The 26,374-nt window shown below is 39.4% G+C and overlaps 1 protein-coding gene across 4 annotated transcripts in view; it reads left to right on the top strand.

Moving 5' to 3' along the window:
- The window catches only part of LOC135775301 (inactive dipeptidyl peptidase 10), a 67,581-nt gene that overhangs the window by 7,431 nt on the left and 33,776 nt on the right, over positions 1 to 26,374 (top strand). The window contains exons 2-5 of one of the 4 annotated variants that reach the window (XM_065285379.2): positions 13,622 to 13,739; positions 15,059 to 15,154; positions 16,555 to 16,649; positions 18,933 to 19,004. In XM_065285379.2, the coding sequence (XP_065141451.1) occupies positions 13,622 to 13,739; positions 15,059 to 15,154; positions 16,555 to 16,649; positions 18,933 to 19,004 (381 nt within the window). Of the gene's footprint in view, positions 1 to 13,616; positions 13,740 to 15,058; positions 15,155 to 16,554; positions 16,650 to 18,932; positions 19,005 to 26,374 lie in introns of those variants that run through there. The other 3 variants (XM_065285380.2, XM_073812982.1, XM_065285381.1) reach the window with 3 other exon arrangements.

The raw sequence follows: 26,374 nt of genomic DNA on the forward strand, positions 1-26,374 counted from the left end.
TCCGGTTTGGGTAAAATTTGGGTCATTTCGGGTCGGTTACAATTCTTTGGACCTGACAAGACCTCTAGTGTACACTACTCATTAGTTTATAGTTGTTATTAGGACAACTAGGATTAGGAACGCCTCCTAATGACCTTATTAAAAGAGATGGGTGACACACAGCGACAAAGTCGCAGACGGTGTGCATGCATCAGAAGTGGGCTGCAGCTTGATACAGATATGTTATGTTTCTGGGCGCACAAACTTATAATTTTCCTCTGGGGGATCATAAAATCTGCAAACTTCATTTTCAGGGTTTTTTATATCCCACCTAGCAATTTATAAGAGCACACTAGCAACCACACAGTAATGCAATATACCCACTCCAGTACACCCACCCACACTATCAGAAAAAAGGTACAAAAGCTGTCACAGGGCGGTACCCTTTCAAAAAGAACAACTAAAGCATGCATAATAGTACCTCACAGGCACATATTGGTACCAAATGTACACATATCTGTACCTAAATTAATGGTACATAGAAGGACCTCTTTAAAGGATATCATGTCAGTGACCGCTTTTGTACTTTTTTCTGAGAGTGAACAATACCTTTGGATTTTTATTATCATTTCTCTCCCCGTGAGAAACATGGTGTCTCTGAAACAAACATGCATCATACATACAGATTTAGGCGAAGACACATCTGATATTTAATATTGTATAAATACAACATTAATGACAATGACAACACTGCCCTAGCTGTAGAAAGTCTTCTCTTATTCCTTCTCTTATTGTTTTTGTGTACAGACACTAAATTGCTTTAAAGGCTAATCGGTGCTGCATCTTTAAGAGACCACATGTGCTTGTTTTAATGATATGACTAAATGAAGCATCGAAGCATCTGTTGTGCCCTAAGTGATCCTGAAAGAGCTCATAGAGAAGATAAGAGGGAGAGAGAGAATAATTGCCATGTTTGCAAGCCTTTGTATACCTTTTCAGTCTTCAGTTCAACCACAAATGTTTTTACCTCAGACTATATTAGAAAACATCTCAAGGCCATTAATATTTATATTTAGTGGTTCGTGCTTGAATTGCAGAGATTAGTGTGACAACTTCTAAATGCATCGTGGGAACTGCTTGCTCTTATTACCAAAAGGAAAGGAAATTTCTTGTTGCATAGAGCTCACTTGTAATTTGTGATGACTTCTCTAAATCGTTTAATTGTCTAATGAGAGTTCAGTCACATCACACGGGTTACATTACAGCGATAAAGTTGCATGCAATTACATGCAAGTACCAAGGGATGCTAATGAACAGCCTGTCTTTACAAGGTGAATTGTGTAATGTTCCAATGATAAAATACTTGATCATACCCCAGCCTAATAGACAACTACTGTAAATAAGCTTTTTGTACTGTAAGTGTTTTACTCTGAAGTACTGTAGTCTATTAAAAATGGCACAACCAATGCTATGAGTTTAGGATGGCACTACCTGTTTGATTAGCCAATGATGGATTTTTTGTGGATGTAAGTGGTACATGTATAAAGCCGAAATTATGTTTTTTGAGGAAAACATTGCAGGATTTTTCTCATTTTAATGGACTTTTGTAGACACCAACAATTAACACTTAACTGAACACTTAACAGTTTATTTCAACGGAGTTTCAAAGGACTATAAACATTCCCAAACGAGGCATAAGGGTCTTATCTAACAAAACGATTGTCATTTTTGACAAGAAAAATAACAAATTTATACTTTTAAACTACAACTTCTCGTCTAGATCCGATCCTGAAAGCGACAGCGTGACCTCATGCAATACGTCATGACGTCAAGAGGTCACAGAGGACGAACGCAAAACTCCGCCCCAGTGTTTACAAGTGTGTTGAAAGAGGACCGTTCCAACGTTGTTGTATGTGGAATGATACTAATTAATGTCTTTGTGTCAGTTTATTGTTTACAATGGTCCGCAAATGTGCGTTTTATATATGTAACACGTGACCTCCCTGCGTCACTACGCATTTACGTTAGGTCGCGCTGGACCAGATCTAGACGAGAAGTTGTGGTTTAAAAGTGTATATTTGTTATTTTTATTGTCAAAAATGACAATCGTTTTGCTAGATAAGACCCTTATGCCTCGTTTGGGATCGTTTAGAGTCCTTTGAAACTCTGTTAAGTGTTGAGTTAAGTATTAATTGTTGGTGTCTAAAGTCCATTAAAATGAGAAAATCCTGCAATGTTTTCCTCAAAAAACATAATTTCTTCTCGACTGAACAAATAAAGACATCAACATTTTGGATGACATGGTGGTGAGTAAATTATCTGGATTTTTCTTTTAAGAAAATGGACTATTCCTTTAAACATTTGATTTTTACAGTTTTGGAATCAATTCAGCTGATCTCCAGGTCTGGTGCTACCACTTTTAGCATAGCTTAGCATAATCCATTGAATCTGATTAGACCATTAGCATTATGCTAAAAAAATAACCAAAGAGTTTGTATATTTTTCCTTTTAAAACTTGACTCTTCTGTAGTAACATTGTGTAATAAGACCGGCAGAAAATTAAAAGTTGCGATTTTCTAGGCAGATATGGCCAGTGTTGGGAAAGTTCACTTTCTACATGAACTAGTTCAGTTCACAGTTCACAAATTTTAAAATGAACTAGTTCAGTTCATAGTTCATATTTCAAAATTTCAAACTAGTTCACAGTTCCAAAAATGAACTAATTTATAGTTCTTTTTCCCCATATTATTATTTTTTAAATTATTTCCATTATTGCCCTTATAGAACCACAGACAGCAATTATTTTATCAGTTTTAACACTAAAGGTAAATGCGTCAGATTTCATCTTCATATCCAACTTTAAATCCTTATCCAACCAGGGTTTACATTAGCATTGACTGTCTTTTAAAGGAATAGTCTACCCTTTTGCCATATTAAACTATGTTATTACCTCAACCTAGACGAATTAATACATACCTATCTTTTTTTCAATGCGTGCACTGTACAGCGCGTTGTGAATGTGTTAGCATTTAGCCTAGCCCCATTCATTCCTATGGTACCAAAAAAAGTTTTATTTTGTGGCACCATACTTACTGGTATAACTCCTCATGTAACAATCTTTAAATAGGGAAAACACGGAAGTGTTTGGTGGCTTCCCTGTTTGGTACCATAGGAATGAATGGGTCTAGGCTAAATGCTAACACATTCACGACACGCTGTACTGTGCACGCATTGAAAAAAGATAGATATGTATTAATTTGTCTAAGCTGAGGTAATAACATAGTTTAATATGGCAAAAGGGTAGACTATTCCTTTAAGTTTTGTATTTGCTTGCACATACCTTGAAAGGCTAGACGGGTGCTTCAAGGGGTTTTTTCCGGGCGAGAAGCGCTGCGAGGCATCGCGTGTAGGACAACTCGCAGGTATTGCACACCACACGTGCACGTTAAATAGCGTGAGGCTAGTCAGAGTCTATTTCAAGGTCCAGAATATGCGTTAGCAGCCTATATTAATCGTTAACCACTTAGGATGTAAAACTATGTGAGTGGCGCGGCCGGGACTTCAGCAGCGTCCAGTGCGTCACCTCCATGCTGCTCTTTGTTTTGATGAAGCATGCAATCGTGAAACATGGGGGTTGCCAGATTGGGTGTTTTTTCCGCTACACATTAAGGCCTGTTTACAGTGTGTTTAGCCGGGTTTTCGCCTAGAAGACTATAGAAATCTGGCACCCTATTGAACGACGTTAAACTAAGAGAGCATGCCGTTCACAAGCCCCAGAATGAACGAGTTCACAGTAACGTTCATCAGGCAGTAATACAGTACGTTCAGTTCACGTTCGCCCAAAATATGAACAAGTTCATGAACTTTCGTTCAATGAACTCGTTCAGGCACAACACTGGATATGGCTAGGAACTAAACTCTCATTTTGGCGTAATAATCAAGGACATTGCTGCTGTTACATGGCTGCATGAGACGTAGTGATATTACGCAGCAGCCGAAAATAGTCCCCTTAGTAACTTTTAATAGAAGGGGACTATATTTTTGTCTGCTGCGTAATATCACTACGCCTGCTGATGCCATGTTACACTGTGACAGTGAAAAGTGACATTAATGAGCTTAGGGTTTACTCAAAGTTGGTCATTCTTTAAAGAGCAACTATGGTCTGATTCATTATTTTACATTTCCTTTGGTGTGTAAGTATGTATTAGTACATGTTAACTATATGCAATACCCCAAAGTAAATGATGACGTGAGTTGTCCACGTAAATCTCTTTTTTGGACTACAACAAACACACGAATTGTAGGCAATAGTTTACTTCATGGGCCTGTTGAGGTGGACAAGACCGACATTATCATAATTCCTCCCGCTTCAGACTCAGCCTGTAAGTTAACTCCTGTTACGTTGCATTGTGAGCAAATCTTTCTAACATGGTAAGGAGCGTCACATTTCCGCCTGACGTCAGCGGTATTCAGGCCAATCACAATGTACAGATTAGCCAGCCAATCAGGGACACAGATCTTTTTAGATCAATGAGCTTTGTACAAAATCAGAGCGTTTGAGGAAAGCAGTATATCTGGAGCTACAAAAATGTACGGTATATTACGGTAAATAACATTGTTTTTTTAGCAATGAAATAGGTGCACGTAACACTTAGGCCTGTCGCGATAAACGATAAATCGATTAATCGCACGGTAAATAAAATGAGCTCGATCATTTTTTTAGGCCGCGATAATTCACATTTGCATGCTTGTTTGTTTTCCTTGTCTCTCTCTCTCTCTCTACCAAAGAGACTGGATGACCGCTCCGTGCAACGAGTGACAAGGAGTGAACCCTCGTCAGTCATTTGTCAGTCGCATGATCTGTGTGGGGAGGGGGGACTCCTGGCGTAGCCTATCACAGTAGGAGTACTGAGGAGGATGAGAGCCGCGTGAGAAGTGTAGCAGGAGAAAACACTAGTTAAGACGAGAGTTGGAGAAAAAGATGGATTTACTAGAGGCTGTTTACACTTGTCATTAACATGCGTTTTTATCGATCGGATCACAATGTTTTACGTCTTTTCTGACTTTTCTGACACAAGGTGAACAGTGCTATTTTTAGCCTTTCATTGATAAACTAAAGCGGGTGATCTCCGCAGTTTCATTTTGCAAGCGTGTGAAAGTTGCGCGATCTTATTTCATCAATTGCGCTGAAAATTCAGAGAAAGCTCTAACATATAAACGTACAAAATACTGTGCAGCATGTATACTTGCTAAACAAGCAGCGGACTCCGACATAATATTAGTTTGCGTCCATATAAACTCATAATTACTCCCGCTGGCGTTCAAATGACAGCGGAGAGACTCGCCCACCGTCTCACGGACCGTCCCCTCACAGTATTCAGTCGAAAGTGGACAAAAGAGACGGATTTAAATACCAGGTGTAAATGTGATATGTCTCTCTCGTCCACTTGTGATCTGATCAAAAACACATCTTGATACCAAGTGTAAACAGCCAAGTTTCAAAACCAAACGCTACAGCTGCAGTGTGGGAGTACTTTGGATTTAAACCTAATGACCGAGGTGAACCACTAAACCTGAACGAGCCGTTATGTCGCATTTGTGGTAATAACGTAGCACTTAAAAGTGGCAACACGACAAACATGCATATGCACCTAAAACGCAATCATCCTGTTATTTTGTTCATTTCTTGTGGATATTTAAAATGTCTTCCAGTTCCAGTATTACTTATTGTTTAGAAATAAAAGTTTATAGATCTTTGAAAAGGTGTATCTGCATTATTATAATGGTCCTGGAGCATCAATGTTATCGCCTATCGCGATAAATTCCGAGGCAATTTATCGCCTAGCAAAATTTGTTATCGTGACAGGCCTAGTAACACTTGGCTTTCAGCACGGACAAAAACCTTCAGCTGCTGCCACAGGAAAGAAATGCTCTGGTGGACACAGGGACTTAGACTTTTTATACTGTTATTATCAATTATTTTGTATTTAAAGGGATAGTTCACAAAAAATGAAAATTCAGTCATCATTTACTCACCCTTATGTTGTTTCAGACCTGTATAAAATACTTTGTTCAGCTAAACACGCAGAAAGATACTTGAAGCAATGTTTATAACCAAACAGTTTGTAGCGCTATTGACTTTCATAGTATTTATTTTTTCTACTATGAAAATCATTGGTGCATCTGCTTTCTGTTTAATTCCAAATATCTTCTTTTATATTCACATTATAAATCCATTAATTTTGTTTATTCATTTAGTGAGGTGGCATGGTGTACACAATATCTGAGCTATTTCTTGTTTACGGCTAGAAAAAGAGAGACAGGTTGGCAAGGGCTGTCGTTCTCCATCCACAGGTCTTTATGAAGCAGAGGACCTGTGGGCTGTATAAAAAGTGAAGGTGTTAAGATTTTCTGACAGAGGTGGCAGTGCCAGACCTGTCATGACTCCTGATTCAGAGCCGTGTTGTGGCTGTATAATGAAAGGTCTGCAGGTGCCTCCTCACCACCCCGTCATCCTTTGTCATCTTTTCAATCCAGGCAGCTGTAGCCTCCGCAGGGATGATCTAACAGAGAGCAATATATCTCAACTCAATATCAACAGCATGGATGGATGAAAATCAGTTTTTAAGATAACATAATATGCAGAATAGATTGCGTAGCACTACATTTGCTGATGAAATTTCATTAGGTGGTTACGACGAGTATATCGCCATCCTGGAGTGCTTTGGGTTGAGATAATGTCATGGAACTGGAGCATATGGAGTTCACCATATGTTTGGCACCAATGCGTTCAAATCAAGGGAGGTCAGGGCTCATGATGATTGCAGCAGGATGTTTTTCTTGTCAGTATACACAGTTAAAGAATGTAGAGAAAGAAATGTATATTCTACATTTAAAGGGATAATTCGCCCCAAAATGAAAGCTTTGTCAGTAATAATTCACTTGTTATGTTGTTTGAACCCCCAATGTCTGACCCGAACGCAGTGTTGTATTGAGTTTTTTGGGTTACTATGGGAGTAGATGGCAACCTCCTCCTCTTCAGTGTTTAAAAAGGACCCAAAAGTGTTAAACAAATAACTCCACTCGACTCGTGCAGTATTTTTTTTAAGTGCACCTATTGTCTGATTCACGTTTTTATATTTCCTTTGGTGTATTAGTACATGTTAACGAAATGCAAAAGGTACAAACCCCAAAATAAACAATGATGCAAGTTATCGTCTCCAATGTTTTCTTGGACTACAACAAACACACGGATTGTAGGCAACAGTTTACTTCCTGGGATTGATGATGTAGACAAGACTGACATTATCATAATTCCTCCCGCTTCGGACTCAGCCTGTAAGTTAACTCCTGTTAGCAACCGAATCTTTCAAACATGGTAAGGAGCATCACATTTCCGGCTGACGTCAGAGGTATTCAGGCGAATCACAAGTACAGATTAGCTGGCCAATCAGGAACACAGAACTTTTCAAATCCGTGCATTTCAGGAAGAGAGGGAAAATGTACGGTATGTGGAAAATAATGTGTTTTTTAACCATAAACCAGCCAAACATTGGAGACGATAGCTTGCGTCATCGTTTACTTTGGGGTTTGTACCTTTTACATATCGGTAACATTTACAAAAACACACTTACACACCAAAGGAAATGTAAAATCTTGAATCGGATAATTGTTGTTTTTTTTATAAGTTTGTGACTGGCTAAAAGCTTTTTATGTTATGATAGGCTAAGATTTCTTACATCACTACATCCCATGCTTGTGTGAACAGAGCTTTATTTTTCGAAAATTGCCTGTACGGTTTACAGGCATATAAACAATATTTTCATTTAAAATTTTAGCATGTGAGATGATGGGCAAAACAACAGAAAGCAATCCGCAATTAGTTTGGTGCTTTATTTGATGAAATTGTTTCTGGCGTTATGTGGGATGTTTGAAAGTCTTCTTCTAAAGAAGAATAAGAAATGCTGTCAGTAATGTGGATGGATGCGGTTTTTATCCTCTCCCCCTGGCGATGTTTTCTAATTGAAACACACTGTGGTTGAGCCAAAACAAAGCATTAGCATTTAAACCTCAGCAACTTGTTGATGTCATTCACTACGACCATAAAACTGCTATAAAACAATTTAAAACGTAATGGTCCTCGTATATCAATAGCTTAAGGCTTATTGAAAGAATAACACATTTCGGTTGAAGGCATATCAGCAGTGACTTTATCTAGTTGGTCCTATCATGGTGATGATAATCATTCAATCATTCACTGCTGATATTTACTGGATTGCAGGTTAAATCTGATGAATCGAACTCAATCAGATGAATTAAGAATTATGTCAAGCTCAGATAATTCTCATTAGCTCTGTGATTCGCTCAGCGATTCATTCTAGTTTTTCAGCATCACCAAACGCTGTGATTTCCAGGAGCTCCCGTCAGGTTTATTCATCCTGTAAGATGCTCTAAGTATCCCAAATCCCTAGAGAGCAAAGTGAAATTAATGTTTTCCAGTTGCCAATGCTTTAAACTGGGCATCATCAGTAAAGAGATCCATGCATCTTGAAGTGGCATATGGTCTTCTCACGTTCCACTAGAAGTTGAATTAAAAGAGATCTTTACATTAAGTGTGAATGATGATGGGATGCCAGAGCGGCTGCTTATTGTTGGCAAGGAGTTCCTTAAAGGGACATTTCACTTTTTTTTGAAAATTTGCTCATTTTCCAGCTCCCCTAGAGTTAAACATTTGATATAATAAACTGTTTTGGAATCCATTCTGCTGATCTCCGGGTCTGGCGCTAGCACTTTTAGCATAGCTTAGCATAATCCATTGAATCTGATTAGACCATTAGCATCACGCTAAAAAATAATCAAAGAGTTTGGATATTTTTCCTATTTAAAACTTGACTCTTCTGTAGTTACATCGTGTACTAAGACCGACGGAAAATTAAAAGTTGTGATTTTCTAGGCAGATATGGTCTAGGAACTATACTCTCAAACTGGCATAATAATCAAGGACTTTGCTGCTGTAACATGGCTGCAGGAGGTTCAATGATATTACACAGCGCCTGAAAGTAGTCCCCTGTTATTGAAAGTAACCAAGGGGACTATTTTCGGGCAGTGCGTAATATCACTACGCCTGCTGCAGCCATGTTACAGAAGAAAAATCCTTGATTATTACGCCAGAATGAGAGTATAGTTTCTAGCCATACCTGCCTGGATAATCGCAACTTTTAATTTTCCGTCGGTCTTAGTACACGATGTAACTACAGAAGAGTCAAGTTTTTAATAGGAAAAATATCCAAACTCTTTGGTTATTTTTTGTGCGATGCTAATGGTCTTATCAGATTTAAGGGATTGTGCTAAGCTATGCTAACAAAATCACATCTTACTCAGGGTTTTTTGGGTCCTATAAGAAGATGTTGACGAGACACATCTCGGCAAGATCGCATTACCTCCCCACATCCCATATGAATTGTTTCCCATTGTAGTTACTCTCACTTCCCTTGGTATTGATCTCTTCTGCTAGCTCTCTGCTTGGTTTGCTAAGATTTTCGTAATGTGATATACATTACCGACAGCTATACCTTCAGAGATGTTTCACTTTCTCCTATACATGGGAGCATCTTTGATGAGACTGTCGCCCACTCAAAGCACTGCGTTCTGAATTGCAGGAGCAGCGTAATGTGACTGACAGCTTTGTAGAAGAGCTGCTCTGTGAACGGATCCGAGCGCTTGAGCTGAATGCAATGAGAAATCTGTCTGCTTGAGATTCTGCTAGGCCAAAAATGTGTCACTTCAACACCTGTGCATAAGTTTTCAAGGCCAGGCTCTGTCAGTTTTTCTTCATGGCTCTATTTGTCAACTCTTTTAGAGACGCTTGAAATTGTTAAATCTCCTGGTCTGAAGTGGTGGTGCCGGAAAATGGGTTTTTCAGTGATTGTAGGGTGCAATATTAGCAGTTGAATAGTTGTGTTTTTGGTCTTTTTATAAAGGCATTGTGACTTTGAAGTAACTTTTTAAACTTCTAAATTAATAATAGTTTTATTATATTCAATTATCTATAATTTTTTTATCATTGACAAAGCATTCAACCAATTTTCAACCATTTAACAACCATTCAACTCTTTTTGTGAATAAGAACATTATGTGACTTCTTTAATATTAAGAAAACCATGTCAAATTTTAAAATCAATGTGATAGTGATACTTTAGCCTGGATTTAACAGACAGGGTCACATTTAAGATGAATTCCCAACCCTTTTTATTTGTAATTGTGTTACCTATTCTGACATAGTCTATACAGAACAGTATATTTTTATGTTTATTTTAATGAATATTGCAAGAAAACACCACAACCACTTTATAAGGCTGCAAAAACGGCAAATGTTCTTTTTTGCTTATGAAATATAAGCCAGTTGTCTGGAGATGAATCACCAGAAGTTGATATGCATTGATCCCTCACTGATCTGGAGGCTACAGGATCTCTCAGATGTGAATTCTTCTCCTTCAATATGTGTAAAACATATACGTTTTTTAATATTTCTTCTTCCCTCATGCTGGGTACTAACCTATTTCCAAAAGCAGTCATCTTAACTGCAAATGTTGTGTTATTTCAGAGCCTGTGGGACACATGGAAGCCGAGCTGATGAGCCTTGATCAGAGAGAGCGTTGTGTTTTAGCTTATAATGAGAGCAGCAGCGCCTTTGAAATCCAAACAGTGTCAGTTTTGTGCTCAACTGCATATAAAAAATTACAATAATATGGCTGTTCTGTATTCACTCTATTGGGTACTGGGAAATGAGATGATCACAAAGATGTAGGACCTAAATATGTTTTTAGCTGATCTGAAACAAGTGTGGTATTGTATATCATTATGAGTAAGTAAGTACTTTAGTTGAGCCAACAAAGTCTCACCAATTTGTAAATATTCTATGAGATGGCTATTCATATGAATTCATACAACCAATTGTGTAAATTTTTGTATGATTTGCTTTCACCTCTGTGACATTGGGTTTAGGTGGTGGGTAGGAGTAAGATATATTTTTTGCAACTAGTAACTTTCAATAGCTGGGGACTATTTTCAGGCACTGCGTGATATCATTGTGCCTCCTGCAGCCATGTTACGGCAGCAAAGTCCTTGATTATTACGCCTGAATGAGAGTATAGTTCCTAGTCATATCGGCCAGGAAAATCACAACTTTTAATTTAACTTAATTTAACCTTAGTACACGATGTAACTACAGAAGAGTCAAGTTTTAAATAGGAAAAATATTAAAACTCTTTGGTAATTTTTGAGCGCGATGCTAATGGTCTAATCAGATTCAATGGATTATGCTAAGCTATGCTAAAAGTGGTAACGCCACACCCAGAAGTCAGCTGAATAGATTCCAAAACGGTAAAAATCAAATATTTAACTCTAGCTGGAGCTGGAAAATGAATTCTTTTCAAAAAAAGTGTAGTGTCCCTTTCAAGAGCACCTATTTCATTGCTAAAAAAACTTTTATTTTGTGTATTTTGTATAATACAATATGTTTGCATGGTTTATGGTTCAAAAAACACATTATTTTCCACATATCGTATGTTTTGTAGCTCCAGATTTCCATCTCTTCCTGAAACACATTAATTTTGTACAAAACTCATTGATCTGAAAAGCTCTGTGTCCCTGATTGGCCAGCTAATCTGTATGTTGTGATTGGCCTGAATACCTCTGACGCCAGCTGGAAATGTGACGCCCCTTACCATGTTTGAAAGATTTGCTCACAATGCAATGCTAACCGGAGTTAATTTACATGCTGAAGTCCGAAGCGAGAGGAATTTTGATAATGTCGGTCTTGTCTACATCATTAATCCCAGGAAGTAAACTGTTGCATTTGTTGTAGTCCAAGAAAAGAGATTTACGTTGGAGACAATAACTTGCATCATTGTTTGCTTTGGGGTTTGTACCTTTTGCATATCGTTTTTGCTCTTTTTTTTAGAGGGAGCTAATTTGTATAAATTCGTACGACCAAATTAGTACTTTTCTATACAATTTTGCCCTTGTGATGTTGGGTTTAGGGGCAGGGCTATGGGTGCAATATTATTATTGTTAAGTTTTTTTGTTTGTTTTTTTCGAATAATTTAACATATTTGTACATTTCACTTTGTACAAATTGTTACGAATTAGCCACTTATTAAAATACGTACGAATTGAAGGTGAGATCAGGTTGGTTCTGATTTTGAAACGGCTGATAGCAGATCTGTGTTTGGAAAGCAATACAGTGTCATGAAATTTTTTTTTGTACAACCAAATTAGGTCATTTCTGTACGATTTGCTTTTGTGACGTTGAGTTTTAATGGCAGGGTTACGGGCGTGGTATCATTATTGTTTTTTCTAATAATCATACATGTTATTGTATTCACTTCTTACGAATTTGTATGAATTAGCCAACCTGGTAAAATACTTACGAATTCCCGTGATATCAATCGTTTTACGAGGTGGCTGATTCGTATGAATTTATACAACCTCATTCCTACGTTTCAGTACGATCTTAAGTATATAATCTTCCTTTACAACAGTGGGATTTGGTTCAAGGTTTGTCGATTCTGAAAAACTATGCTGTAATTTTCTCCTTTCCAGTGCATTAATGAAGGCAGATTAATCGGATACAATCTGCAGCTGTTTTAATTGCACGAAGCAATCTATTAATAATGAGCCTTTGGCAACAATGCACGCTGGCAACCTCTCAAGCTTTTGAAGTTATCTTTTGTTTCCCAACAACACCGTACAGCATCCAAAGAGACTGTAATTAGAGCGCTGGAGTTTTAAATATAGGACACAGAACGGCTCATTTTCTTTTGTAATTGTGAAAATATTTACAGTACTTGTGATGTTAATGCAATGGATAAATAATGAGTTCATACCTTTATGAACACAGATCCCTTTCGCTGTGCAGCCGTAGAGATTTACAACACAAACATACGGCAAAACTCAAAGCTGTATTGAATACTGATTTATAATGTACGATGAGTAAACACTTAGGAGTTTCCACTATAGCCTTGGATTGGTAATGTATGGTCTTGTAACCGTCCCTGTCTACCTTTCTGAGGCAGTTTTACTTTGTCCCTCAGCCTAGTTGTCAAAGATGCATTCTGGGAGCCAAACGCCTTTAATATACCTGCTTGATAAATGTACTATTACAATTTTTGCAGTGGTTTGTGTTTTGAAACAACAACACCTAAAAAATGTATCTTCGAGCTTTCATTCTTGAAACACGAACCTCACTCCCCAGTTTGTGAAAAATCACACCCCCATGCATACATTAGCGTACTGGTCCCTGTTTAAACAGTTACAGGTGAAATGCAGAAGCGTCTGGGGGAAATTATAAGGCATGCCAGCAATACAGAATGCAATTAGCTTCCCATTTTTCACTTGAAAGACTAAGTTTTCTGAAAGATCGTTTTAAATTACATAGATTTATGTCAATGTGAAGTTCTTTCATTCCCCCCAAGAGGATCCCTACAGCGATACAGACGCCTCACATGAAATCCCTGCACTGATGCAGTTTAAATGAGCCGGCACTAATACATTCACCCTCACCAGCGGGTAAACTACGCGTGTATGAGGGGAAAACGATCATGTATGCATTTATGTCGGTTACTTTTCTTGTATTTTGGAGCAGGATTTGGGCAGCACGGGAGGACCTCCCCGAAACTGGAAGGGAATCGGCATCGCCCTGGTGGTCATCCTGGCGGTGATGTCCTTGGTCACCCTTTCCATTTTTCTTCTGACCCCTGGTAAGCAAACCGAAAAGGATGCAAGACGATAAATTAGCTGAGATGGGTCATGAACCTGAACCAGGGAGGAGGATAAAAAGAGGTGTGAAAGAGAACAGAAAATAAATCAGCCGTTAAGAAGCAAAGGATGATGGAAGGAAGAGGAGCAGAAGATTAGCGAGGGTTTATGTGAGAGCCCGGGAGCTTACATGTAAGGCATCCATTCACAAATACAAATGAGAGGAGACTACGAGAAATGAAATAACAAAGCGAGCCAGACAGCTTGCTATAGGCGTTGCATCAGCACCATCATCTCGTAAAGATTTTTACCTTGTCGGATCCTTGAAATCGTACATTTTGTTTGAGATGCTAAACTCTAAAAAAAAATGCTGGGGTATTTTCAACCCAGTGCTGGCTTAGAAGAGGAATGAATCCAACCTTTTGGGTTATAATTTAACCTGTGAAGGGGTCATTTCAACTCATTGGCTATGTGCACATGGACAAAACTTTGTCAGTCCGACTGAATTTAATCTAATACGACAATACAGTTTACATGCACCCTTAACATTACAATCTGATTAAAATGTTCATTTACATAATTTTATATAATCCGAACCGAACATCTGTGCAAGCGCACAGCCAGGGTTGCCAGATTTGCATATCAAAACCATCCCAAAAGACATTCAAAAGTAGCCAAAAAGCATCACAATGACTATTTAGAGCCCAAATACCAATAACAAATCAACAAAATACTTTAATCTCAACTCAAATCTGAACTCGAAAAAAACAGAGGACTTGGCAACGTCCACGCTGCAGACACAGCATCTCTTGTCGAGTTCACAAACTTTATCTCTGGATTAAAGTCTAAGCTGAGTTGTTCTTAATAAGTTTTCAGATATAGGTAATGAAAACACAATTTTTGAAGGGCACAACACTTTTTTATTGCTTTATGTAGCCTAATGTTATAAAAGCACACATGAGCGCTGCAGAATGTACAGTGCGTGACCCCATTACCTTAAAAAAAGACTACACCACCCGTTTCAATACGACCGAAATTTGCATCCGATCGACCTCATTCGCATTGATTAAGGTGTTTACATGAAGGCTTTTCAATACAATTGAGCCATCAAAATGATTACAAATGGATTTGGTTGCATGTGAACGCATGGGTCAAATATAAACATTTTCTGGGTTAATTTAGCCCAACGGTTGGGTCGGTCCCTTCTTGACCCAACGCTGGGTTGAAAATAACCCAGCATTTTTAGAGTGTAAAAAGAAACAAAAAAATTTGTTCTCATAGGATGAGTTAGTCTTACTTACTGTCTGATTTTGTATTGCAGATGAATCTCATCTCCTGCGTTTCTCTCATCTAACCATGGAGAACCTAGAAAATGAAGATTTTCAAGTTCATGATCCCTGTGTGACATGGCTAAATGGTAAAACATTTGCATATTGTGCATAAAAGTGACAATGGAGTGTATTTTGTTTTTGACAGTTGCAGTCGGTGACTTATCTTCTGAGGGGCGCTAATTCAAAATATGTGTTCGGAGTGTCATGTGTGTGGCTCATCATGTCAAAATATGTGTTAAATAACAATATTCGGTAATACTTTACTTGAATGTGTGTTTATAAGACTGACATGACACCTTCATAATCATGACATGAAACTAGGAGATTTTATGCACGTTTATGATAACTGTCATTAAGTGTCATTTGTTCAATTTTGTCATTTTTAATGCAAAGATTACTTGAGATGTCTTTGTTATGACAACTTGACATAAACCAATATATCATAACTTGTCATTAATCTGTCATAAACATGACATAGCAGAATAATTATCAAACTTAAGAAACGACCTAGCTAACTTGTTCTTCCCCACACAGAGGGTTCTGAAATGTTCTCACATAGAAGAAAAAAAACAAAAAAAAAAACATTTAATTAGCTTAATTAGTTTTTCCAGCGATATGGACCCAATGCTGCATGGCTTAACCTATTATTGTACTGTTTTCATTTAATTTTAGGTGAATCGGTTTCCAAATGCAATAAAATACAACTTAATACATTTTAATTATTATTATAGTGGATGATTGGTTTTATTTCTTAAACACATGGAGGAAATAAAAAAACATTCTGAACTGAAGAATATTCATGAACTATTTGACAGAGTATTAACACTTAATGACATTTTAATGACAAATTATGTTTGTAACACAGGTAAAAAGTGTTCAGTTATGTTGTCTTGGTAATGTCAAGTTGTCATGACAAGTTATGATGTATTGGTTTATGTCAAGTTGTCATAACAAAGACATCTCAAACAATGTCATTATTGCATTAAAAATGACATAACTAAACGAATGACACTCCTTCATGTTCATGACAAGTGTCATGTCATGATTATGAAGGTGTAATGTCAGTCTTATGGACACCCCTTCAAGTAAAGTCTTACCCAAAGTTCTGTTTAAATGGTCTGACTTGGTTGGGGGGGACTATTTGCATGACCAATAACATTCTGAGACATACTGCCCAAAAATTGTGATCTTGCTTGTGACAACTCAGCTCAAGTGATGTGATTTATTGTTTTCTACAATAAATCATCTTACATAATGTAAAGAGCATTCTGTGAAAATATAACCTTGATATCTTTATTATTGACTGATTTAGGCCATGTCAAAGATTGAAATCAATGTGAAATTATTCAATGATTAGAAAATCAAACTTTAATGCTCTTTAGCCTGGATTTCACAGACATGGTCACAACTATTTTATACTTGCAAAATGCTAGAGCCTCAAAAGTACACCATGCACACATGACTCAGTTAAATGTGTGTTTTTCAGAGAACGAGGTGTCGTTGTGCACACGTGAGGGTCACGTTTTGATCCACAATCTCAGCACCAACGTAACAACCACACTGCTAGACAACAGCACCCTGGTGAGCGTGTGCCGACATCCCACATCCCCACGCATGCATTCACAGATTCACAATAAAGACTGTTTCATCCGCCATGCCCTTGAACTCAGTAAACAGAATCCATGCAACCATTTTTGCATTCATCTCAAACGTCTCTTTACCACTCTGACCACCAGCGTAAAGAAGCACTCAAGAGACTGACAAGCCCCCCCCCTCCCCGAGGCATCAGAGCAGGACAAGGCATACAACTCCATTAGCCCCTATTCATAGGAGCCCGACAAATGGGTCAATCCATCGAGAGAGTCGTGTGGGGAGAAAGAGACTTTTTCAGTAGCTGCTAGAATTAAAAAGATGTGAGCCGAGAATTAAAGCAAACAGTGTTCTGAGGTTAAAGCTGGTTCTTTTTTGCACTTTTTTTTAGTTGATCCCCATAGCTTAAACCTTCAAAGAGACTCTTTAAGCAAGGCCCTTTGAACACTGCAGAAGTGTGACACAAAGAGACATATATGGGTCATCCGCTTGGTAGATTGTTGTTAAGATTCTACATAGGTCTTCTCTGAGATCTACACTCACCTAAAGGATTATTAGGAACACCTGTTCAATTTCTCATTAATGCAATTATCTAATCAACCAATCACAGGGCAGTTGCTTCAATGCATTTAGGGGTGTGGTCCTGGTCAAGACAATCTCCTGAACTCCAAACTGAATGTCAAAATAGGAAAGAAAGGTGATTTAAGCAATTTTAGCATGGCATGGTTGTTGGTGCCAGACGGGCCAGTCTGAGTATTTCACAATCTGCTCTGTTTCTGGGATTTTCACGCACAACCATTTCTAGGGCTTATAAAGAATTGTGTGAAAAGGGAAAAACATCCAGTATGCGGCAATCCTGTGGGCGAAAATGCCTCGTTGATGCTAGAGGTCAGAGGAGAATGGGCCGACTGATTCAAGCTGATAGAAGAGCAACTTTGACTGAAATAACCACTCGTTACAGCCGAGGTATGCAGCAAAGCATTTGTGAAGCCACAACACGCACAACCTTGAGGCGGATGGGCTACAACAGCAGAAGACCCCACCGGGTAACACTCATCTCCACTACAAATAGCAAAAAGAGGCTACAAATTGAACAAGCTCACCAAAATTGGACAGTTGAAGACTGGAAAAATGTTGCCTGGTCTGATTTCTGTTGAGATATTCAGAGGGTAGACTCAGAATTTGGCGTAAACAGAATGAGAACATGGATCCATCATGCCTTGTTACCACTGTGGATGTTTTGTTGGCACACTTTAGGCCCCTTCATGGCCAATTGGGCATTGTTTAAATGCCACAGCTCACCTGAGCATTGTTTCTGACCATGTCCATCCCTTTATGACCACCATGTACCCATTCTCTGATGGCTACTTTCAGCAGGATAATGCACCATGTCACAAAGCTTGAAACATTTCAAATTGGTTTCTTGAACATGACAATGAGTTCACTGTACTGAAATGGCCCCTGCAGTCACCAGATCTCAACCCAATAGAGCATCTTTGGGATGTGGTGGAATGGGAGCTTCGTGCCCTGGATGTGCATCCCACAAATCTCCATCAACTGCAAGATGCTATCCTATCAATATGGGCCAACATTTCTAAAGAATGCTTTCAGCACCTTGTTGAATAAATGCCATGTAGAATTTAGGCAGTTCTGAAGGCGAAAGGGGGTCAAACACAGTATTAGTGTGGTGTTCCTAATAATCCTTTAGGTGAGTGTATTTCACACTGCCTTAAAAACAGACAAAGTCTCTTACCCACAACGCATTGCATTCATTGTGTACAGATGATGGGTTCAGGGTGCGTTCTACTCAGAAGTGTTCAATCATTATGTCATGTTACCTACAAAGGCTTTACTCTTCAAAGTAAGAGCTTCATGGGGTTAAAGGTCCATTAACGTCCAAGTGTATCATTGTAAAGGAGATTTCTGTTTCACAAATAGTGGAAATGTTCCTTAGACCAGTGCTTCCCAATCCTGGTCCTCAAGCCTCCTTCCAAAATGGTTAACATGTCTCCCTAACAAGCTAATGAGTTTAATCAGGTGTGTTAAATAAGGAGACATCTAAAACTTTTTGGGAGGGGGTCCTCGAGAACCAGGATTGGGAAGCACTGCCTTAGACTATAAAAAGGCATGAAAGAAATGGTTGTTTTATGATCCTTTGACTGAATGTTTCTTTGGGGAACCATAAATGGTTATTCTATGGCTTTGCTGCCTGTGAAGAACCTTTTGGTGCACCTTTGGTTTGATCAAATCTCATTCATGTTGGTTCTCACATAGGATCTGAAGTCCATGAAGTTCCAGGTTTCTGCTGACAAGAGGTTCATCCTAATGGCCTATAATATCCGCCATGTAAGTAATAGAAACACACACACACACAAAGAAGCAAGAGTTTTCATTACCTGTCTGGAAGGGAACTGTTGAGGATATTATGTGCAATAAAACACACACACACACACACACACACACACACACACACACACACACACACACACACATTATGTGAGGACCTCACACAGGCTTTTATCGATTATTACTCTAATTAGGTTATTAAGTGTTGCTTGCTAAGGAAAGTTATCTTAGTAGATTACAGACAGGAATTATATTTCAGACTGTGGGACTTGTTGAGGTGTGGTGGGCTGTTACTTTTGAAAGCAATCAAACTGACACTTTTAACCTGATGGGCTATAAAACAAGTGAAAACATTTATGTATTACCATAATAAGAGGCACCCGTTTTTTTTCTTTGTCTTTTTGCATTGTTTTAAGGAGGATGTTGTATATATTTAACACTTACAAGTAGTCAAACTTGTGCGCACAGAGTTTAGCTGGCTCAATATTAGGAGGTTGAACAACATGAGGGTTACAACCTTTTAATCATCTGACCAAATACTGTACAACAGCCCTGAAGCCAGCAGGAGAGATTGTGTACACTGTTTGTAATTTCTGCAGTGTGAAAGCTACTCCTCTAAAAAGCAACGTGGATGGAATAAGACATTCAAATGCAGAGAAGACAGGGTGAGAGGACAGAGTAGAGAGAGGGGTGGAAAGGAGAGAGGTGGGAATAAGAGAAGAGAGGAGGAGTGGAAAGGAGGAAATGAGAGTAGAGAGGAGGATTGGAAATGAGAGAAGAAAGTAGGATTGTAAATGAGGGAAATGAGAGAAGAGAGGAGGAGAAGAAAGAGAAGGAGTATAAAGGAGAGAAGAGAGGAAGAAAGAGGAGGAGAAAAAAGAAAATGAGTGGAATAGAGAGAGGAGGGAGCAAAGGGGGAAGGATAGAAGATGAACAAGAATAAAATGAGAGATGAAGAGAGATGAGAGAAGAAGAGAAGAAAAGAGAGGAGAGGAGGAAAGAAGAGGAGAAAACAGAAAAGGAAAGAGGAGTGGAAAGGAGAGAAGATAGGGGGAGAGAAGAGGAAAAAGGAGGAAAGATGAAGAGAGATGAGAGGGGGGAGAGAAGAGGTGAAAGGAGCAAAGATAAAGGGAAAAAATAGGAGGAGTGGAAAAAAGAGAAGATAGGAAGAGTGAAGAGGAGGTAAAAGAAAAGGTGTAGAATGGAGAGAGGAGGAGTGGAAAAAAGAAAAGAGAGGAAGAAAGAAGATGAGAAAAAAAAGGAGTGGGAAGGAGGGATGTGGAGTGGAATGGGGGGGAGGTGAAAAGGAAGGGGAGGAGAGGATGAGAAAGAAAGAAAGAAAAAAAGAAAGAAAGGAGAGATGAAGAAAAATGAGAGAGAGAAAAGGAGAGAGGAGGAATGAGAGGAGAGAGAAGGAGAGATGAGTGGAACGGAGAAAAGACAAGAGAGGGGGAGTGAAGAGAATAGTAGAAATTAGGAAAAATTAAGAGAGAAGAGGAAAGGAGAGGAGACAGGAGGAGAGGAGCGAAGTGAGGAAGGGAGAGGTGGTGAAAGAGAAAGGAGAAGTGGAATGGAGGAGGGGAGAGATTTGCAGGAAGGAGAGAATATGATAAAGGAGGAAAGCAGATTAAATATGAAAAAATGAGAGGAGGAGAAATGAGGAAAGATGAAAAAGATGGAGGAGGAAAGGAGAGGAGAGAGGGGGAGAGAAGAGAAGAAAAGAGAAAAGATAAAGAGAAAAGAGAGAGGAGGAGTGGAAAAAAAGAGGGGAAGAGAGAAAAGGAGGAAAAAGAAAAAAGAAAATGAGGAGGAATGAGAGGAGAGAGAAGGAGAAAAGACAAGAGAGGGGTAGAAAAGAGAAAGGAGGAAAGATGAAGAGAGATAAGAGAAAACAGAGGCAGGAGACAGGAGGAGATGAGTGAAGAGAAGAAGAGATAGGAGGTGAAAGAGAAATGAGATGTGGAATGGAGATGAAAAGCAGGAAAGCAGAGGAAAAATGAAGAGAAATGACAGGAGGAGATATGAGGAAAGGAGAAAAGAGAAGGAGATAGGAGTGGAAAGGAGATGATAGAAAAAGGAGGCGAGAAGAAAAGAGGAGAAAGGCAGAAAGAGGAAAAGAGATTGGAGGAGGAGATGAGAGGGGAAGAGAAGAGGAGAATAGAGGAAGGACGAAGAGAGATGAGAGGAGGAAAGGAAGCACGAGAGGGGGAGAAAAGAGGAGAAAGGAGGAAAGATTAAGAGAGATGAGAGGAGGAGAGGAGAAAGGGGGAGATAAGAGAAGAGGAGAAAAGAGTAAAGATAAAGAGAGATGAGAGAAGGAAAGGAAGCACGAGAGTAGGAGAAAAGATGAGAAAGGAGGAAAGATGAAAGAGATGAGAGGAGGAGAGGAGAAAGGGGGAGAAAAGAGAAGAGGAGAAAGCAGGTAATATGAAAAGAGATGTGAGAAAAGAGAAGGAGATAGGAGTGGAAAGGAGACAATAGAAAAAAGGGGGCGAGAAGAAAAGAGGAGAAAGGCGGAAAGAGGAAGAGAGATTGAAGGAGGAGATGAGAGGGGGGAGAGAAGAGAAGAGCAGAATGGAGGAAGGACGAAGAGAGATGAGAGGAGGAAAGGAAGCACGAGAGGGGGAGAAAAGAGGAGAAAGGAGGAAAGATTAAGAGAGATGAGAGGAGGAGAGGAGAAAGGGGGAGATAAGAGAAGAGGAGAAAGGAGCAAAGATAAAGAGAGATGAGAGAAGGAAAGGAAGCACGAGAGGGGAGAAATGAGGAGGAAGGAGGAAAGATGAAGAGAGATGAGAGGAGGAGAGGAAAAAGGGGGAGAAAAGAGAAGAGGAGAAAGGAGGTAATATGAAGAGAGATGGGAGAAAAGAGAAGGAGAGAGGAGTGGAAAGGAGATAATAGAAAAAAGGGTGCGAGAACAAAAGAGGAGATAGGCGTAAAGAGGAAGAGAGATTGGAGGAGGAGATGAGAGGGGGGAGAGAAGAGAAGAAGAGAATGGAAAAAGGACGAAGAGAGATGAGAGGTGGAAGGGAAGCACGAGAGGGGGAGAAAAGAGGAGAAAGGAGGAAAGATTAAGAGAGATGAGAGGAGGAAAGGAAGCACGAGAGGGGAGAAACGAGGAGAAAGGAGGAAAGATGAAGAGAGATGAGAGGAGGAGAGGAAAAAGGGGGAGATAAGAGAAGGGGAGAAAGGAGTAAAGATAAAGAGAGATGAGAGAAGGAAAGGAAGCATGAGAGTGGGAGAAAAGATGAGAAAGGAGGAAAGATGAAAAGAGATGATAGGAGGAGAGGAGAAAGGGGGAGAAAAGAGAAGAGGAGAAAGGAGGTAATATGAAGAGAGATGAGAGGAGAGAGGGGGAGAGAATAGGAGAAAGGAGTAAAGATAAAGAGAGATGAGAGAAGGAAAGGAAGCACGAGAGGGGAGAAACGAGGAGAAAGGAGGAAAGATGAAAAGAGATGAGAGGAGGAGAGGAGAAAGGGGGAGAAAAGAGAAGAGGAGAAAGGAGGTAATATAATAATTAATAATAATTCCTTACATTTTATATAGCGCTTTTCTCAGTACTCAAAGCACTTTACATATGAACGGGGAATCTCCTCAACCACCACCAATGTGCAGCATCCACCTGGATGATGCGACGGCAGCCATATTGCGCCAGAACGCCCACCACACACCAGCTTATTAGTGGAGAGGAGACCGAGTGATATAGCCAATTAGTATGAGGGATGATTAGTAGGCCAATGGGCAAGTTTTGGCCAGGATGCCGGGGCACACCCCTACTCTTTTCCAAGGACATCCTGGGATTTTTAATGACCACAGAGAGTCAGGACCTCAGTTTAACGTCTCATCCGAAGGACGGATGAAGAGAGATGAGAGGAGAGAGGGGGAGAGAATAGGAGAAAGGAGGAAAGATGAAGAGAAATGAGAGGAGGAAAGGAAGCAAGAGAGAGGAGGAGAGATGAAGAGATGAGAGAGGAGGAAGAGAAGAGAGGAGTGGTGGTGTTTTCTGGACTGAATTGAAAATCGCACAACAAGACATTGTGATTACATCAGGGTTCAGTAACTGGCTGAAAATAAACAACTTGTATTCTATTTGTCTGACTTGCACACAACAATCTGTGGTTCTCATCCCCCTGCAGACCCTCCACTTGAGAAAACAATCATCTCTGCAGTGTTGTGTTCTCTCCTGTCGAAGGAAAATACTAAAGCAAGCTGTAAACATGAGTGATGGAGAAGCAAACAGGAAAGCAATGAAAATAAATGAAAACACTGAATTATTACAAGCCGTACTATTACAAGCTCACCTTTGACGTTTCTTGTGAATATTTTAATTCTCCACTTGAGATTGAGATGCTTGTTGGATTCGTAATCAGGTGAATTTAACAATTTTACATTCAGCCAAAAGGTAAAAATGAAATAAATAATAAAATGTAGCATTATGTTTGTAACATCTTAGGATATTAGCATTTTAGAGAGGAGCTGTTTGAATAATCTGTCTTAAAGATGAGTCTTCAATGTTTTGATCAATTTACTCAAAACAGCAAGACTTTACATTTTAAATGCATAATATTAATAGTGAAAAGTAGTTTGTTTTGCAGTATGTTAGCATGAACCTTAAAGGGCCGGGTATACCTTTTTTCCGCGTCCCCATCCGTCCGCACAGCTTTAAAAGTATACTCAAACGCGGCTACACCAGGATGGCCATGTTTCGACACATACGCAATACAAATGATTTCTTATTTACTCTACCAGGCCATCAGGCTAGCACTGACTTAATGTTTAAGTACTTTAAAAAAATTTGGATAAGTTAAGAAAAGTAGCTGATCCACCATTGCAAACAAAGTTTAGAACTAACAACAAGAAAAGAAACAACAGGAATCAAACATTATGGTGACAAAAATGCTCCACAGCTTTCTGTTCTTGGAAAAAGTTAAAAGAAAAGAAAAATGATGATGGTGTGTGTGCAAACGCTGTCTATTGCCATTGTGTAATTGTTTGTAGTCGAGCTTCCTGTCTAAAAAAAAAGTGGCTAAAAACTAAAAACGTTAGGGCAAACCTTAAATTTGTACATTGCGAAAATAATTTGATCGTTGGAAGTTTGGTCATATTTTTGCTATTTGCTAATTGCTGCGATCTTTTCCCGGACCCTCCCTCCCGCCATTCCCGTGGCAAGAAAGTAAAGAGAGATCGTTTTTACCGTGTGTTCACACCAGCCGCGTTTGAGGCGTTAAAATCGTGTCTACCACGCCTAGTTTGCCGTTTGAACAGTTTGAGTTATCTCGCTTCATTCGCATGTAAAAAGCCGAACGTCAAATTCTAGTCATCGAGACATTGACCCGGAATTTCGCATTATGGGAGGGGCTTCTGCGACTCCGCTCGCTTTCTGTAATCACGCCACTATAGAGCAAGCTCCTAATTGGTTAAAGGAGACATATCATGCTAAATCCACTTTCTTGGCTCTTAAATGCATTTTGTTGTATATTTGTAGTGTTTATAAGTACATAAAAGTTGAAATTAGTCTCTTCAGGTGCTTTGTTGATATCTTTATATTCTGTTTTGGTCATATTTTCCAACCGGTTCTGATTTTTCTATTATCTATTACGTTTTTTGAACAATTACGTCACAGTATTTGCAGCGGAACTGCTAAATAAGGACATCGACTTCCAGCCCAACACTACGAGCAATCCGCCATTTTATATTTCTCGCTGCGATATTGTAGTCCAAGCTCAAGGATGCAGAAGTTACGAGAGCGTAAGAAATGTACTCACATCTGTGGGTAAAGTCATTTTTGTGTGCCCGAGGCACTTTAAGGATAACTACTTCACCAATCTCCGCCAGTATAAAGAAGGATTTGCCGATAGACTTCGTCTGATTGAGGGGTCAATTACTTCTTTCTTTGGAGACGACGAGCAGAGCACTTCGGTAAGCAGTTTATAACTTAAAGTAAAAAAGTAAAGTACACGGTGGTCATGGTTTAGCAGTGCTGTTTCTCACTCCGAAGGCTGCAGCCTGCGGAGATCGCTTTTGGGCATCAAGCCTGGTTTAAGTTAACTGAGCATCACATTTGCAAGTCATGAGCATATTACAACAACTTACGATTAACTAAGAATAATAGTAAACTTTATAATTGTTAATATTCTGAAATAAGACCGTCTTGATGACGTATGCAGCCTAGATATGCGACCTCCGGAGACTGCAGCCTCACACCATTGCGATACCTCCATATGAAGACGTTGTTCTGCAGGTTCGTCGTCTTCATTTTCCTCTCAGTCCGTTTCCGACTCTGGCGCGAACATATAAGGCTGGATGGACAAGTCTTCCGTTGTTGACATTTTGTGAATAACGAGTAAATAAAAAGTTTCTGTGCAGCTAGATAATCGTATCTCTGCTATAAAACTACAAAAATGGCCGAACGGGGTGGAGTTTAACCGAGTGTCACCTCTGCAACCTGGAGAGGGGGCAGGGTATGACGTGCATTTAAAAAGACAGTACCAAAACGAGTTGCTCTCAGATGCACATCAGAAAAGGGGTAGAAAGGGGGCCTGTGGGGCTATAATAATGAGGAATTCAGACCCAAGCATTGCAGTTTCGCTTTACATAGACCACAAATAGATGATTTATATGTAAAAAGGACAGATTTAAAAGCATGATATGTCTGCTTTAACGCAGCATTTTTTTCTGCCAAAGTTCAAAATTTTCAACTTGCACGTTTGCGCAACTACCACACTAAACGCCTCATTCACCCCGCGAGACCTCCAGACTTAACATTGAAATCACTCGCGCTTGAGGCCTCTACCGTGGCTGGTGTGAACACAGCATTAGGAGGGAGAGATTTGTGGTTTTCATTAAAGATTATGAGGGTACATGATTTTTTTTAAATAATGAAGCTCACAGATAAGCCATTTGTAAAAAATACCACAATATTCCAATAAAGTTTTTCATTTCATTTTCATTGTGACTTTAATGCAAAATTAACCAAATCCTGCATTCCTGTAAGCTCACACAAGGTAATTACCACCAATATGTGTAGTCACACCTCCAGGGAAACATGGGATTTCTCTATTTGTCCTCCACCTACTTTACACAATCTCTACCACTTTCCCTTTATCTCGCGCTCTCTCTTTCCTCCATCTCTGGAGATGATGTGCTGACTGAGGCAGTTTGCAGCTCAAGCGAATGAGCATTACACAGAGATATAGGTGGGGGGAGTTGGTGGGTGATGGTGACTGAAGAAGCCGAAAATAAAAGCGATGTGATCTGCGGTTGCCCTTAGATCACCCCATCCAATCGAAATCAATCGTGGGGACAGTGTGTGAATGTGTGTTGAGAGATTATAAGAGCAACTGGAAAAGAGTAAGAGAGGCAAATACTGCTGA

Source organism: Paramisgurnus dabryanus, chromosome 21 (genome assembly GCF_030506205.2).
Source record: "Paramisgurnus dabryanus chromosome 21, PD_genome_1.1, whole genome shotgun sequence".
NCBI lineage: Eukaryota > Metazoa > Chordata > Actinopteri > Cypriniformes > Cobitidae > Paramisgurnus > Paramisgurnus dabryanus.